This window comes from Gobio gobio (assembly GCF_949357685.1).
Source record: "Gobio gobio genome assembly, chromosome: 9".
In the NCBI taxonomy this organism is placed as follows: Eukaryota; Metazoa; Chordata; class Actinopteri; order Cypriniformes; family Gobionidae; genus Gobio; species Gobio gobio.
In genome coordinates this window covers 4,855,134-4,873,625 of record NC_137115.1, presented here as the reverse complement: position 1 = coordinate 4,873,625, position 18,492 = coordinate 4,855,134, and the positions used below count along the sequence as shown (strand labels likewise).

At 37.3% G+C, this 18,492-nt stretch overlaps 1 protein-coding gene across 9 annotated transcripts in view; it reads left to right on the top strand.

Moving 5' to 3' along the window:
- fli1 (Fli-1 proto-oncogene, ETS transcription factor) overlaps window positions 1–18,323 on the top strand; it is a 46,445-nt gene extending 28,122 nt beyond the window's left edge. For 8 of the 9 annotated variants that reach the window (XM_079825624.1, XM_079825627.1, XM_079825622.1 and 5 more), the window contains 4 exons: window positions 13,794–13,853; window positions 14,162–14,224; window positions 14,451–14,498; window positions 16,083–18,322. In XM_079825624.1, coding sequence (XP_079681750.1) covers window positions 13,794–13,853; window positions 14,162–14,224; window positions 14,451–14,498; window positions 16,083–16,612 — 701 coding nt within the window. In that variant the 3' untranslated portion in view covers window positions 16,613–18,322. Of the gene's footprint in view, window positions 1–13,793; window positions 13,854–14,161; window positions 14,225–14,450; window positions 14,499–16,082 lie in introns of all 9 variants that reach the window. The other variant, XM_079825630.1, reaches the window with a different exon arrangement.
- The last annotated feature ends 169 nt before the right edge of the window (window positions 18,324–18,492 follow it).

Below are 18,492 nucleotides of genomic sequence, written 5' to 3'. Positions count from 1 at the left end.
ACATGAAAAAAGTTTGTACAACTAATTGACCCTAAGTTGAGAAAACTCAAAAATGTTCTGCAGCTGGTCGCCTTAAACTTTTAAGTTTTCTCAACTTTTTTTTTTTTGCAGCGTAGTTGCTTATTAGCATGCATATATATGGTAATATATAAATAAAAAATAAATATATTCTATTTTATTTTATTTATTTATTTATTTTATTTTATATTTTATTTTATTATTGTATTTTATTTTATTTAAACTTTAGTTTAGGGTCTAATTCTCACTATTAACTGGTTGCTTATTATCACGCATATATTTCTAGAGTATTGGCTGTTTATTAGTACTTATAAAGCACATATTAATGCCTTACTAACTATTAATAAGCCGTAATTATGAGTTTATTGAGGCAAAAGTCATAGTTAATAGTGAGAATTGGACCCTAATCTAAAGTGTGACAATTGTATTTTATTTTATTTTTTATTTTTATTTATTTATTTATTTATTTATTTATTTATTTATTTATTTATTTATTTATTTATTTATTTATTTATTTATTTATTTATTTATTTATTTATTTATTTATTTATTTATTTATTTATTTATTTATTTATTATTTTTTATTTTTATTTTTATTTTTTTAAATGATTTTATTTTATTTTATTAAAATAAATCACGCTGTTGAATCTGCAGCAGTATAAGCTGCAGTCCTAATATTTATCTCAGCAGCGTGGGTCACTTTAATATTAAACACATGACACCACTTGATTAATATTCATATGCAAAGTCCCCTAGTTTTCCGATTGTTCATGTGCCGTTGACTGTCAGACTTACATGACCGCAGAGATGATAGACAGCGATTACTGTGACTCATTTATGTAATTTACTTGTGTACTTTCCAATGATAACACAAGATACGCATCCAAATTAAATCAGCCTCTCAAACTCATCAAGGAAATCGGTTTCCATAAACCATTTAAGTAAATGTTTGACAGTCTCTCTGGAGAACGGACCACTTTATGGGCCATTCCCACTTGAGAAAGCACAAGGCTGTAATAACAATGATAGTCCTGAGCTCCTGAGAGTAGTGCTATCTGGGTAAGACCAGAGGACCGGCTATCCTGATAAAAGCCAGAAGTCAGACCACCTGTTCTGGACCACGAGCCAACAGGGTCATTAGTACAGTGAGCTCGAAGATAAGATAATGCTGAGAAGGCTGTAAGACCTTTGACCCTCTTCTCACAGCTGTCAGTCATAGTAGAGCACTAAGTGCAATGTTTCATGAGAAAACTTGAGCATCCTTTGTATAATACTTGGATACTGAAATGTACTTTAGCTAGTGATCTAATCAAAGGCATAAAAATGCCACTTAACAGGTCGCCATTTATCAGCAGAAGATCAAACTTTTGATAGCCAGACTTATGGGCTGCATTTATTTTCGCTTACCCTTTCATCTCAGGCCATTTATTCAAGGCCAATTTCTCACGGGTAGTTAAAGATTAATACAGATTAATACTCCACTTAGAACATTAAATACCATATTATACTGATCTTAACAACTGATCTTCTGTTTAGTATCCTAAATGGCTCTGTTTCAAAACCCAGTATGCATCATAAGTGCACTTCTAATGACTGTCCCGAAAGGGAGACAGCATGCTAACGTTGTCTTCTAAGACCCCTTCCTTTGGCCACATTTTAAGGCTGTTTGTAATTTTAAATATGCATTCTAATATATAAAACTGAAAATAGAAATGTAACTTCATGCTCTATACTAAGGAGTGTGTAACTAAACAACCAACATGGATTGACAGATGGATGGATGGATGGATGGATGGATGAATGGGTGTATGTATGGATGTATGGATGGATGATGGATGGATGGGTGGATGATGGATGGATGGATGGATGGATAGATGGACCAACAGACCAATAGATGTATGTATGTATGTATGTATGTATGTATGTATGTATGTATGTATGTATGTATGTATGTATGTATGTATGTATGTATGTATGTATGTATGTATGTATGTATGTATGTATGGGTGTATGGATGTATGGATGTATGGATGGATGATGGATGGATGGGTGGATGATGGATGGATGGATGGATAGATGGACCAACAGACCAATAGATGTATGTATGTATGTATGTATGTATGTATGTATGTATGTATGTATGTATGTATGCATGTATGTATGTATGTATGTATGTATGTATGTATGTATGTATGTATGTATGGATGGATGTATGTATGTATGTATGTATGTATGGATGGATGGATGGATGTATGTATGTATGTATGTATGGATGGATGTATGTATGTATGTATGTATGTATGTATGGATGGATGTATGTATGTATGTATGTATGTATGTATGTATGTATGTATGGATGTATGGATTGATGGATGGATGGATGGATGGATAGATAGATGGACCAACAGACCAATAGATGGATGGATGATGGATGGATGGATGAATAGATGGATGGATAGATGGACCAACAGACCAATAGATGGATGGATGATGGATGGATGGATGAATAGATGGATGGATGAATAGATGGATGGATAGATGGACCAACAGACCAATAGATGGATGGATGGACGGCCGGATGGATGGATGGATGGATGGATGGATGGATGGATGGATGGATGGATGGATGGACGGCCGGATGGATGGATGGATGGATGGATGAACGGTTAGATGGATGTTTGGCTGGATGGATGGATGGATGGATGGAGATGGATGGACAGACTGATAGATAGACAGACAGACCAATGGATGGATGGATGGTAAGATGAATGGATGGATGGATGGATGGATGGATGGATGGATGGATGGATGGACCAACAGACCAATGGATGGACAGACAAACGGACAAATGGACAGAATGTAACTTCATGCTCTATACTAAGGAGTGTGTAACTAAACAACCAAAATGGATAGACAGATGAATGGATGGATGGATGGATGGATGGATGGATGGATGGATGGATGGATGGATGGATGGATGGATGAATAGATGAATAGATGGATGGATGGATGGATGGACCAACAGACCAATAGATGGATGGATAGATGGATGGATGGATGGATGGATGTTTGGCTGGCTGGATGGATGGATGGATGGATGGATGGATGGATGGATGGATGGATGGATGGATGGATGGATGGATGGATGGATGGATGGATGGATGGATGAACCAACAGATAGGCAGAGAGACCAACAGATAGATGGACAGACAGACAGACAGACAGACAGACTGATGGATGGGTGGGTTGACGGACAGACAGACAGAAAAACAGATGGATGGACAAACCAACAGATAGATAGATAGATAGATAGATAGATAGATAGATAGATAGATAGATAGATAGATAGATAGATAGATAGATAGATAGATAGATAGATAGATAGATAGATAGATAGATAGATAGATAGATAGATAGATAGATAGATAGATAGATAGATATCACCAGACTTTAGAACAGACTTTAAGTCACACTGCATTCCTTGGCTCTGTTTTAATGCATGAGTGTGTTCTGTATAAACGACCACTTGGACAAACAAGTAGAATCTCACTTTAGACGTTGGTTTGGTTAAAAATGCCCATATAAAACTTTTTTTCTGCACTTTTTAAAAACTGAGCTAGTCTAGACGGCTGGCTGGGCGAGAATCTTGTTTTGACTGTGAGAGCAGAAGCCTGGTCTCTGGAGGAGACGCCACACCCAAACACAGCTCCACACACTAACAACACACTCGCTTGAGACTGGCTAGTGCTAGGCCTTGTGATTCCCTTTTATTCATGGCGGAGGATAGCACACCGTCCTAATGCACGCATTGGCGAGAGTGAAGCAAATCGCAATTTATGGCCCCCGAATCAGGACAGGAGACATTAAAAAAAAAGCTTCCGATCCGTTCTATCCATATCCCAGATGCACGTCTGTCTCTTGTTTCTGATGTGATTGAATTAGGAGCTCTTGAGAAGATCTGCTGGTCGTATCCGTCAGTTTTTGCTCCTCCATCAGACAGTAGCGACGGCCACCACCGCTGTTTTCTTTGCAAATTCCGATGATGTGTACCGTCTGCTCTCCTTCTCTTTTTCTGTCTTTCTCTGTTCTCCCCATCGGTTTGTGACCCCTCTTCTCCTCCTGGCTGCTGTGTGTTTTTTCATGGTGGAGGGGGATGAAAAAACGAGGGGAAAAAAGGCCAGTAAAACAAAGAGAGGTTGTGTGAGCAGACTCGGCAGGCAGGAAACGTAACTCTCTCAGGACTCTCTCTCTCTTTCTCTCTTTCTCTTTTTCTCTTCTCTTCGGCCGTGCTCCAGATCAGATCTGACAGACACTGAGAGAGTGAAGGATGGAAGATCGTTAGAGGGAAAGAGTGAGTGTTCGAGGACAAAGAATGATAGAAGGCCTAAAATAGAGGAGCATTAAATGAAAAGCAACTTTTCCCAGATATTACACGGAGTCAGTGTCTAGATGTGTAGTGCAGTTCATGCCGTTTCAGTATTTATAGTGTGAAAATATGCATCTGATGTGCTTTGAAGGAATGGCTCATCCAAATGAAGCTAGACATTTAATTTGGGCTGTAAAAAAAGTTGTTAATTCAACTAAAAAAAGTGTTTGTGCTGCCTTCAAATTTTAAGTTTAGCCAACTCAAATATCCAAGTTGTCACAGTACAACTTCACATTTCAAGTTGACTAAACTTAAAATTTTAAGGCAGTACAAACACTTACTATTTTAAGCTAAAACAACATTTTAACAGTGTTATGTTCTTACAAACCCACATGCTTTCCCCCATAACACATACAAAGCATTTTGAAGAATCTTTAATGATGCCTAAGAGACAGTTTAGACGTCATTGGTTATTTTGTGTCTTGATCTTGATGACTTCTGAAGACAAATATATGCAGCAAGGTCTGATTTATTAACATTAGTCAATGCATTTGCTATCATGAACTGGCAATGAAGAATATATTTTAAGCATTTATTAATCTTTGCACTGTAAAATCCACCAGTGATTCTAACTAACACTTTTTAGTTAACTTTACTTAATTTCTTAACTTAATTGTAAAAATCTGTACTATTCACATACTACTCCTTGCTTACTCAGAAAACATATTTTGACCTATGCTTAATTGATAGGTTTGAGTGCCATTTTGTCAAGCAAAAAAAAACACAACAAAAAAAACACATTATGGGGATCAGTGTTTACTTTGGTTGGGCACTTGAAACATTCATATTATTATAACTCTGTTCCTGTTCCTGTTCCGATGCAGTACATTTATTAAGTTTCAAAAGAAGAGAATAGGTTGCTTTTAAAAGTTGACCTAGCTTCTGACTGAATAATGAACTATAGTGAATGATTTAGTCCGAAATTAAGGTCACTTTTTAAAATTAATCTATGTAATATTTCCCTTTGTATGATCGTTTACAATTTTAGTGCTAACACTTACGTCATAAACACCTGTGGAACTTTTAATTGGGTTGATATAATCCCTCTATATTTGTAACAGTATCTTGCAGTTGATTATGCTTGAGTCACACACACACTTCAACATTCAGCAAAACACAACAATGGTAACACTGGTAGCTAGTCTAGAGTAAACCTAGAGTAAAAGATCAAGTACTCTCTATAGTTCTTTTTTTAGTTACTAGAACTCTTGTGTGAACTATACTAACTAAGCATTTGTTAGCACAACATGCTATTCCTATTTCACTTTACTAGTTTTTTTATGGTAATCGATTTGCATGCTTTTTTTTTAAATGTTGACATTAATAACTAAGATTAATGAATGCTGTGGAAGAATTTTTCATTTTTAGTATGGAAGCATTTGGGGAGAAAATATCGATTTAAAATGCAATATGTAAAAAATAAAAAAATAAAAAAATACATACCACATGTGCAACATTTGGGGCATTTTAATTCATACTTTTAATTCAGTAATATAATTTACATTTGCCCTTTCCTACTCTAGTATGTCATTTAAACATGTGGCTTTTATTTTCTTAAATACAGACACTTCAGGATTGTATTATCATTAAATATTATGATTGAATGTAGAAATTCAATATGGATTTGAAAATACATTCCCAAGTGTCTTAACTGTGAGTGTAAATGCATTTAAGAAAACATTTAAATGATTATTTTATTACAGTTTTTGCTTTAACATGTTAAAGTTTGAAAATCTGATTCAAATCTAATCAGTTCGGTAATAATTTTAATTTTGCAACTTATAAAGCGTGCATGTTAAAACTAGTGTATGAAATGGAATTTCCTACATTTTATTGTTGAATTTAAATGATAATTTTGCCCCAAACTTTGCACATTTGGTATGAAAATGTAAATTTAAATATATAAATTTATTGCCATTTAATTTGCACATTACATTTGAAATTGAAATTTGCTTCCCAAATGTTAAGTAACTAATGTTAACAAAAGAAACTTCCAGTTATTTTTACTTTTTGATATTGTCATTATAAAACTGTCGTTTGTTGAAACTCCTTTGCTTGAAAGTTTAAAGAGAAATATCTTTTTTTGTTTGGGGTGATTTATTTCCTTGCGTTTCAGAACAGATGACAGATTAAACAAACGTGCTGTGTGTTTAATGAGCATGTCTATGTCCCAGTCAAGTTCTGCTGTGGATTTCACGAAAACCAGGAGCAATGAAAGTCTTGCACTTTCTCACTGAAGGAGATGCTTTTAGAGATTAGCGTCTTCCTTTTTCTTGGATTCTGCTTTTGCTGAGAAACGCTGGCTGGAGATACTGTTTTGCTTTTCAAACGCGGGCCATGTACTTTTATCAGCGCTTTCCAAACCAAACATTTTTCTTTGTCTTCAGAGGTTAATGTCTCGTAGTTCCACCCAAAGCTTGGAAGAGATTTCAAAGGCAGTGACCAGAAGAGGGCAGTGTTTCATCACAACTGCACATGGAGTCGAGTACTGAAGCCTGAGCCATCAGGACAGTCATACCACAACGGTTACCTTCAAAGACATAATTCCAGTATACTAGCATTAGGCCAACATTTGTTCTCTGTCTCAGGCAGTTTCATCCATATGGTCATACGCAGAGCCCCTGTAAGCCCTAGAGGAAGCACTCGCTCTGTAACCAAGGCCAAAAAGTCCATCTAGGGCATATAGAAACTTGATTAGTGCCAGTCATTGGTTCATTTCCGCTCGGGAAAAAGGGATCACTACACTGCTGCAAGGCATGATGGGAATGTATTAAGAGATGTTTGAGAATGAAGGACAATCTGGCCATTTTCCTAGGAGACTCTGCCATGAGAGAATACAACAATTGTGTTTCCTGGGGTCACCCTTACAGTGAAAACACATTCTTCTATTAAAGTTATTCAATATTTTGGTCACACTTTAGATTAGGGTCCAATTCTCACTATTAACGACGACTTTTGCCTCAATAAACTAATCAATAAATTACTGCTTCTTAATAGTTAGTAAGGTAGTTGTTAAGTTTAGGTATTGGGTGATTAAGGGATGTAGAATATGATCATGCATTAATATGTGCTTTATAAATACTAATAAACAGCCGATATCCCAGTAATATGCATGATAATTAGTAACTAGTTAAAGGCACAATATATAATTTTTCAAAACAAAGGCGTAGCTTGATGACGCCTGGATTTCACGGAGCTTCCTCTTCTTCCGCTCATGTATGTGAGGTAACGCAGCGCTGTTTTATCATATTACACACATTTGAGTGTGTTAAAGTGATGTTATAATGCTACTCTGTGCATTCACTCAGCGCTACTATGAGACACTTGTTCACACTGCAGTGAGCGAGATCATATTAGGCGGTAAAACATGGTACTCGCAGTAAATCAAGAACACCAGATTTTAACAATAAGACTTACTGTGTTGTCCTGGTTAAAATTGCTTATTTATCTGGATCTAAACATTCTTGTAAACATTTGGGATAATGCAAGTACACAAGTCAACAAAATATAAAATGTTGTTCTAGTGGTTTTTGGATATTTGAATCCAAAAATCTTACATATTGTGCCTTTAATAGTGAGAATTGGACCCTAAAATAAAATAATCAAATTGTTGGACCCTTGATACCAACAATTTTGGAAATTTGTTTAATAGGTTTCATCCATCCATCTTAATAAATCAACAAAGCCTTTGAAAATGTTGAAATTCAAATGGCAACTATTAACTATTTGCTTATTATCATTACATATGACTAGGATATTGGCTGTTTATTAGTACTTATAAAGCACATATTAATGCCTTCTTCTGCATGACCATATTCTACATCCATTAATCCTACATAACCTTAATAACTATCTTACTAACTATTAATAAGCAGTCATTAGGAGTTCATTCATTTGCCCTTTATTTTACAGCATGTGCATTTTCAATGTACTTACAGTGTACTTACCCACAAAAGTACTGAGTAATGTTAGGTTAAGTTAAGGTTTAGGGTTAAGTTCAGGGTTAGTACATACTTATTACCCAGTTAGTGTACAATACGTGCATTGTATGTTCATGCGAAACAGGACTGTAAATAAAGTGCTACCAAAAGTCGTAGTTAAAGGGTTAGTTCACCCAAAAATGAAAATTAGCTCATGATTTACTCACCCTCAAGTCATCCGAGGTGTATATGACATTCTTCTTTCAGACGGATACAATCTGAGTTATATTAAAAATGTTCTGGCTAATCCAAGCTTTCTCATTGCAGTAATAGTTGCTCTGTTTTTGAAGTCCATAAAAAAGTGCACCTGTCCGTTAAATAACGTGCTCCACGCGGCTCCGGGGTGTTAATAAAGGCCTTCTGAAGCGAATCGATGCGTTTGTGTAAGAAAAATATCCATATTTAAAACTTTATCAAGTAAAGTTCCAGCTGATCGCCTTCCGTGGAAAAGTGTTGAATGTTGAAAGTGAAGCTCAAGATGCGGACGTGACGTCATGACGAGCGGACCTGGTCGCGTTAGTCTTTCAATCGGCAGGGGAACATTCAACACTTTTTCCATAAATTGAATACGTAAGGCGGTCTGCCGCAACTTTAATTCATAAAGTTTTAAATATGGATATTTTTCTTACACAAATGCATCGATTCGCTTCAGAAGGCCTTTATTAACACCCCAGAGCCGCGTGGAGCCCGTTATTCTACGGACAGATGCATTTTTTATGGACTTCAAAAACAGAGCAACTATATTATAATGTTTGGATTAGCCAGGACTTTTTTAAAGCTACACTGTGTGATATTTTCCCCCATCTAGCGGTTAAAAGGTATATGACCATCCAGTGAAGGTTAGTTTCTGTTCCTCTCAATTCCGATTTCGTTTTAACTCCTATGGTGGCCGATTTCGTCCAAGATTAACATGGCTTCCAGTTCGACCTCGTCCACATTCTACACGGTCCCATCGAGTGTTAAAACACGAAACGCGAAGCTTGAATTTACGGGTATGTCCCTCTTTGGCTAATGTACTTTCAAGATGGAGGGGCAACATGGCGACCCGCATTCGAACCCCTCACCAATATGTATTTTCAATGGCATATTATAAACTTGCGAGAATACTTTATTACTTGAAAGAAGTAAATATACATTAATGAGCACTTATATTTTTGAAAGAACTAAGTGTTTTTAGCTAAGAATAAACAAAAAAAGTTATACAGTGTAGCTTTAATATAACTCAGATTTTATTCGTCTGAAAGAAGGATGTCATATACACCTAGGATGACTTGAGGGTGAGTAAATCATGGGCTAATTTTCATTTTTGGGTGAACTAACCCTTTAATAGTGAGAATTGGAACCTAATCTAAAGGCCTGTTCACACCGGGACCATTTTCGCGCGAGTTGATCGCCTACATTTAACGCCTTGTGACTAAACAAAGGGAGCCAATGTGAGTGTGCAAAATGCCAGGCATAAAAGCGGCATTAAAAAAAAACGCCTTGGGTTCGTTTTTTTGTTTTGATGCGTCGCGTTAAAAACTGTCTGACCAATGAGATCGTCGCTTTAGTTCACATGCCTGGAGCTGCTGAAGTGACAGTAAAACACCATTTGGTGGCGCTCAAGCACAAAACGGTCTTGCCGAGCACACACTGATACGACGCAGAGAAAGTAAGTAGACAAAGAAGAAGATGAGCTGCTAAAGGCCCGGGTATACTACGGCCGTCCGCGTTCGTGCACCGCCCGCATGACGTAATTTTCGTCACTCGGAGGGCTCGCGGCCGGCCGCACACCCCGTCCGCGCGCAGCCCAAATTTTGTGACCGCGCGGACGGTCCGTGTGCAACAGCGCATGCGCCAGCAGTACAGAAGAGTCCACTAGGTGGCAATAAACACAGTATTGAGCACAGTGTTCAGCCGTCGAAGAAGAGTGTGCAAAGACCGGTTTAAAAACAACACGCTTGGAAAAAAAAGAGAGAATTTTTGATTCTTCAGTGTTTCTTCCAAACTATGTAGCAATGGTGGATGCACTACAGTTCTTCTCCGATCATGCCCAGCGAATGTCCCGTTGATGACAGGACTCAGTGCTGCCCTCCGATGTCTGGTGGAGCATAGACACTTTTTTACTGCGCATGTGTCGAACGCGATCCTCCGCGCGCATCCGTTGTGTAGTATACTTTGAAAGACGCGCGGACAGGGCTGCGCGCGTGACGCGTCCGGGCGTGGTAAGTGAAGTATACCCGGGCCTTAATGCTTGCCAGTTAGAAAAATGTGTGTGAATGGTTTTGGCAAGTACATACCATCTCTCTTCTTCTTCTGTGTGACAAGCGAGTGTCAGACGCGTAAAGTGGCGCAGCACCACCTTGTGTACCAGGAGCGCCATCTACTGAATTTGCACGTTCACTTGGCAAATCGCCAGTGAAAATTGCTTGGGTGTGAATACAAAGATGCAACGAAAAACGTCACGCTGGCGATAAGCACGCACGAAAATCGTCCCGGTGTGCACAGTCCTTAAAGTGTGACCAAATAAACTGATCATTTTATTTTAGGTATTGATAACAACCCTTCTCTCTACCGCAATGGGATTGCATAATAAGAAATAAGCAGATTACAGACTTCACTGTAGATACAGAAGTGTGTGAAGATCCAGGATCTTCCACTGCGGCTTGAGTGTGTCAGTCTGGGAAAGTCCCACTGCTCTCTATAGCCAGTCCATCCCTATCAGCACAAATATGATTTATATTTCATGCATTCAGAATAAATGCAGTCTGTAAGGAAAGGCCAGGGGAAAGAGTGCAGCAATGATTCTAAAGTGAAAGATAAATTGATGGATAAATGAAAATGATTGAGTTTGAGTTTTAAATGAATAAATGTATTAAAAATAAGCATGCACTTAATCCCCAAACACATTTACAGACTTTGAAATGTTCACAATGTTATTGGAAAGTATTTCACGTTTTTACGTTGTGCTAATAAAACATGTAATGGGAGGAAATATTTCATTGTAAGAACATGAAGCATACCACCGATGCCGGGAGACTGATATAACTTATTTATTTGGCTCAAAAATCACAGTCTGCTATGTAGCTAAGTGCTCAAAATGTGTAATATGTGGCTCTTATGAGAAAACAGAGACAAGCTGATGATCATGATGTTCTCACATCCAAACTGATTCTGACTGCAATCCTGACAACGTTATTATTGGCTTCTCAGTGTCTCTGTGTGCTTGCATGAGTGTGTGAGTGTGTCGTGAGTTTGTCAGATAAAAAACAAACAGCTCTAGCACAATCATTGTCTCACACACACACACACACAGCTTGAGTTTCTTAAAAGCAAGAGTGAACAAAGAGGTTCCTCGAGGACATTGAGTGGGATAAACATACATTAAATAATCAAGACTAACAGGTTCAGTAGATTATAATGAATATATAGGCTAATATTGTGCATACATGTAGTGAAAGAGTTCATCTCTCTAGTGAACTAACAGATGTTGACACTGAATGACTTCTGAGGTAAATGTGACGCTAGGTGACATTGTTCTCAAGCTGTTTTATTGACGTCTTTCCGCCATTGAAACTGATTGAGTGATTACACGACATGTGATATGTTTCAGTAAGTTGTAGGCTAATGTATCCTCGACATACCTTAAAGGGTTAGTTCACCCAAAAATGAAAATTCTGTCATTAATTACTTACCCTCATGTCGTTCGACACCCGTAAGACCTTTGTTGATCTTCGGAACACAAATGAAGATATTTTAGTTGAAATCTGATGGCTCTGCAAGGCCTCCATTGGCACAATGCACGGTTCACTCTCAAGACCCTTTAAAGGTACTAAAGACATCGTTACAAAGTTCATCTCACTACAGTGGCTCTACAATAACTTTATGAATCGGCGAGAATAGTTTTTGTGCGCAAAAAAACCCTAAATAACGACTTATATAGTGATGACGATTTCAAAACATGGAATCATGAAGCTTCGAAGCGTTATGAATCAGCGAGTTGAATCAGCAGTTTGGATCGCCAAATTTCAGCAGTTTGGCGGTTTGACACGCGATCCGAATCATGATTCGACTCACTGATTCATAACGCTTCGAAGCTTCATGATGCCGACAGAATTTTCATTTTTGGGTGAACTAACCCTTTAAGATATTAATTCCAGACTGTCCTCCAAAACAAACGACTCTATAGTTCGTTTTTCAAGCACCTTATTACGACCTCTATTTACGTTTTAAAGTCATGCGCCCTCTAGCTGGCGTAAAAATAATGATGTGTCGTGTTACATCTGTCGCCATGAAATGAAGTATGACTGTCGTTACCAATCAAAATACGTGTTCATTTCAATGCAACGTGTGGACTTTTTACCACCATTTGTCATATTTCCATTTAGCAAAAAAATTTTTTTTATTAACAGCTACACCCATAAACCCCCCCAGTGATTTATAGTGCATACACTTAATAGCACATGCTTTCCCTGGGATCGAACCCACGATTGCATGATCACATGATCACATGATGTTGTATTTTGCAATGCTCTATCAATTGAGCTACTTAATATGTTCGTGTGGGAACTCGTATTGAAGTATGTTCCGTGCTTAAAACTGTTAACTATTAACTGTGAAAGAGTGCATTAAACACGTGCACCGTACTGGAAGCCCTGTACCGAAGCGGTTCTGTATGAATACGTGTACTTATTACACCCATAGACTGTAAAAAAAATATGGACGTAGTGTCCGTGACGTCACCCGTAGGATTCTGAAGAGCAGTTTTGCAGCGTAAAGTAGGGTCGAGCTGGCCGTCGCCATCTTGGCAGCGCGTCATCGCGCGTCACTCCCGGATAACAGAAAATGGGCAAAGAGGCGGGACGTGGGCGGAGCTGAGGTGATGACTAACAGACAGCAGACAAACAGCTATCAACCTGTCACTCAAAGTGACCACAGCCTTAATTATGCAGAACTTTAAGGCTTTATATAATGTAAACGAATGAGTTAAAAATGTATACAGTATAAAATATTTATTACCCCCCTCACAGTTTTCATGAAGGATAAAATTAGCCGTATAGACCAAAACCACAATTTGTACGTGACTGTAAACATGTTTTAATCTGCTGTAAAGTTGAGTCAAATTTTAACATGAGCGCAATGAGATTCTGCTCCTTCTGGAGTCTGTCTCTAGTGGCCAGTCGATGAATTGCAGTTTAAGTCACTTCCGTATTGGCTTCAAGAGAAACTGCGGGAGGAGCCGCTTGGTTACACCCCCATTGAACAAAGAGGCTCCTCAGGCAAGGACATCGAGTGGGATATAAACGACTATAATCAATCTGAATAGATTTGTTGCAGGAACATTAAAACAGTTACAAAAAACCCTTTAAATTCTTCTGTCTTTTCTCCAGATGCGTCTTATGATGCTGTGCGGAGGGCAGGCTGGTCAAACAACATCCACAGTGGCAAAGGTGAGTGTCAGAAGTCGACCTTGATCCATTGACTTGTGCTTTTATAGGCAGGTCAGACACTTCTAAGCATCATTCTCGGTTGCGACGTTCTTGATGTGTGCTTTAACCGGGACAGGACAGTCAGCAGATGGCCAGGTTTCAGTTTAGGGAGCTGAAGAGAACCATTAAGTGCTTAGCAGTTCGGCCAGCTATTGCCCGTGTTTTCTTTGGAGCAAGACTTGTGCGTCTGCTCGCCCAGACGAATGTGCTGAACTGTTTTCTCTCTTTCTCTTTCTCGCTGTGGCGCTCTCTTTCTTTCCATTTCTCAGGCTCTCCTACAGTGGTCTCTCAGAACGTGTCCAAGAACACTGAGCAGGCTCGGCCTCAGCCAGGTGAGCAGGAATGCTCTGCCACGAGCGCATTCACATTTATTTTCATATTTATAATATATCATGTTTATGCATTTGGCAGGTAGCAGCCTAAATGTGCATTTGGAGTATAAATTCATTTTCGGGGAATTGAACTCAAGTCCCTTTTGTTGCTAGTACTATTCTTCTTCAGTTCAGCTACTGGATCTTCAATGAAGTTCACATCTGATTCATTTCTCTTTCCTTTCAGACCCTTACCAGATATTAGGACCCACTAGCAGTCGACTTGCCAACCCAGGTAACAATAGGAAAATGCGTTGTGTTTATATTTCTAGAAAAAACAGTTTAATTCAGAAGCAAATTGATTATTTATTAAAATTCTGGCCAATAAACATTATTTTCTTTGGCTTTATACTATTTCTCTGCTATTCTAAAATGCTATGATATTTGGTCAAAATAAATTTAAAACTAAAACTAAAATCATAAAACAGTTTTGGTAACACTTTACAAAAAAAGTCTCATTAGTTAACATTAATAAATGCATTTATAACATGATCGACTATAATATAATTGATATAATATATTATAATATAATTAATTTAATATGATAATATGATATACTATAATATAATTAATATTATATAATAATATACTATAATAGATATAATATAATATAATTAATATAATAGTTATTAAACATGTTCATGTTGTTCATGCTTGTTCATGGTGCATTAACTAATGTTAACAGATACAACTTTTGATCTTAATAATGTGTTAGTAAATATTGAGATGAACAATAAGTAAGATTAATAAATGCTTTAGAAGAATTGTTCATTATAAGTTTATGAAACCTTATTGTAAAGTGTTACCATCATTTACATTACCTGAAATTAAAGAGAATATAAAAAATAAACTTATATTATTTAATGTTTCCCTTTTTTTTAGTTTAACTTGAAAATAAATTAATTAAAATGTATAATAAATAAAATAACTTAAACTGAATCTGCAATACATTTTAATAAGAACTATAAATATATTCAGTTTACATATAAAAAAACAAAAAAACAAAAACATAAAACTAAATGATTAAAATTAAAATATAAAATGATCTATTTCATTATATTAAAGGCTATAATAGTAAATCAGTGATACTAAAACAACACGGCTCAAAAATACTTACGTTATTTTAATACTACTCAAATTATTACATATAATCGAGAAAAAAAAAAAAAAAAAAAAAAAAAAACAATATATATATATATATATATATATATATGTATATATATATATATATATATATATATATATAGGGATATATAATTTGCACTTTGTAAAAAAATATTTCATTTGGTAAAAAAAATAAAAATTAAGTTACCTGCACTGTAAAAAAAAAAAAAGTTGAGAAAACTTAAAAGTTAAAGGCAACCAGCTGCAGAACATTTTTGAGTTTTCTCAACTTAGGGTCGATTAGTTGTACAAACTTTTTTCATGTTAAATAGTTGAATAAGCTTTAAAAGCTGAATTTGTCATACAAAACATAAGTTGGATTTTTTACAGTGTGGTTGTTCATTGAAATTAAAAATGTGAGTTAATACAATGAACATTTTTGAGTATCGACATCACCCTTTATTCAAATATTATTAATATTATTAAAAGATTTTGTAAGCATATTTTGCTATTTTCATGATTTATCACAACATTTTTTACATTTATGTGATTCAGATACAATAATATTTTTGAGTTGCAATTTATTAAACCAATATCCTTCATTGTATTTCAATGAGCTCAAAATTTAAAGGCAACCAGTTATTTACTTTTTTAAGTTAAACCAACAATATTTTTCTACAGTGTGGTAAAATCCTCTGTCCGTGTGTCCGTCCAGGTTCAGGTCAGATCCAGCTGTGGCAGTTCTTGCTGGAGCTTCTCTCTGACAGCGCCAACGCCGGCTGCATCACCTGGGAGGGAACCAACGGAGAGTTCAAGATGACGGACCCCGACGAAGTAGCGCGTCGCTGGGGTGAGCGCAAGAGTAAGCCCAACATGAACTACGACAAGCTGAGCCGCGCTCTGCGCTACTACTACGACAAAAACATCATGACCAAAGTGCACGGTAAACGTTACGCCTACAAGTTTGACTTCCACGGCATCGCTCAGGCCTTGCAGCCCCATCCGACTGAGTCCACCATGTACAAGTACCCGACCGACCTGCCCTATGTGCCGAGTTACCACGCCCACCAGCAGAAGGTCAACTTCGTTTCGCCCCATCCTCAGTCCATGCCCGTCACGTCCTCCAATTTCTTCGGGCCCACCACCCCGTACTGGAGCTCTCCGGCAGGTGGGCTTTATCCCAATCCCAGCGTGCCACGTCACACCAATTCCCATGTGCCTTCTCACCTAGGCAGTTACTACTAAAGCCCCTCACCTCTCACCCGCTCCCCATACGCCAACACTTGAACTGCACTCGGAGAGAAGACAAACAAGGAAGCTGGAAAGGGAGGGATTTTGGCCGAAAGGTTTGGACAAGGAAGCAGATGTTGAAAGAAGCTGGAAAAGAAAGAGAAAGTAAAGACAAAATGGCCCAAAAATGGCTGATCCTCTTTAAAATGGAGTACTACTTATTCAAAGGACTTGGGTTGGTGTTTGTCATGGAGAGTTTGCGCATGTTTCTCGTGCCTTTCCACTCCCGAAAGCTGCACAGATGGGCCAGAGTCCCTTTCTAAACCAAATAAAGACCACCGTTACGTAGAAGTCGGCGAGCGAACGACCGAAAAAATGAATCACTGTAAACTCACCCTGTGTGTTAATGCAATTGTGAACCGAGTGTTTATATTTTTGGACCTAGTCCCCGCTTCCCTTTTGGATTTGATCAAAAACCCACCTTGGTTACATGAATTTATCTTTTGTAAGTTGTGACTGAAACTCTCTCTCTTCTAAAGCAATTCTGGCAACTGGAAAAAATGTTGGCATTCAGCCGCCATCTCTCCTCCTCGCCGGAGGACGTGGCGCCTGATCGTTTATTAGGAGCTTCTCAGGCTAGCTGGCTCAAGCTAAACTCACTTACTCATCTTTAGCACTCCTCTATGCTGATGACCAAGACGGCGTCGATGTGAAAGCTTTGTCGAATGGATGGAAACCTGCTTTACGTTCCTGATGTCCCGTGTGAATCTCACTGTCCCCTCATTGGCCAGTGAAAATCCACTCGATTTCATCTCAAAACAGCCAAACATTCCTACAGTGTATGTCTTAAAAATCCTAGATTCTTGGATCGCTGAATGTGGGCGTCATGCAAAGTACCTCTTTGAAAGAAAAGAAACCGAAATAACAGTTAAAACAGCAGCACGAGACGTTGAAACCAGAGATTCGCGAACGCTGTGCGTTTGTCAGACCTATTTGCTAGTATTTCTTTTTTTTTTTTTTTGATCAAAGGTCAACTAGGCATTAAAAGCATCTTACTGTATAAATTATGCAGAGCTATTTTCATATGTGACAGTGTTAAGAATCATACGTTAATACGAGTTGACCTCGGTCAAAATGCAAACTTTTTTTATCAGTTACTGAAGGTAGTTTGTACTACGTAGGTGTTTTGTATCTGTACATATGGGCAATAAGTTTATGAATGTTTTCTTGTATTTGTCAGAAAATGCATTTTCTAAAGTTCTTTTGGAAGTTCTTTTGATATGTAGTTGATATTTTTATTCACTCAAAGCTAATGCCTTACCAAACATGCTAGGAGACAATCGGTTTTCCAAAGTGCCATAACAAACCCTCAATGCCAAATCGTATTACTGGCAAACGTATGTGCCTAAAAAAGTGTTCGGACAGTGTTAGTTTCACACAAGCGTGTGTATTTTGTAGCATTAAGACAAAAGATGATCGGAAGTTCCCAACTGTTCATCTCTGGATCGCTCTCAGATATGAAGGAATTGTGCTATTTTATATATGCAAGTATTTGGATATTAAATTTATTGCTATATAAATATATATATATGAAATATTGCAATTAATCTTTTTTTGTTAATTTTGTTGTTTCCGCAATTTATTAAGTATTACCTTTTGTAAAAGGGTCTGTTGAATAGGTAAAATGTGACAAAATAAATGTTTTTACATTCAAAATCTCTCCATATAACTTTTTGTGTGTCATTTGTCCAATGCATCAGTTGAAAGAAAATAGTATAAGGTGACATAGTTACACATAGTTACTATAGTCATAACAGTATATTATGTATAATTACAAGTAACTAACCCTAACCGTAACTCTATGGTAAGAACATTAATTAACATTATTCAGTACT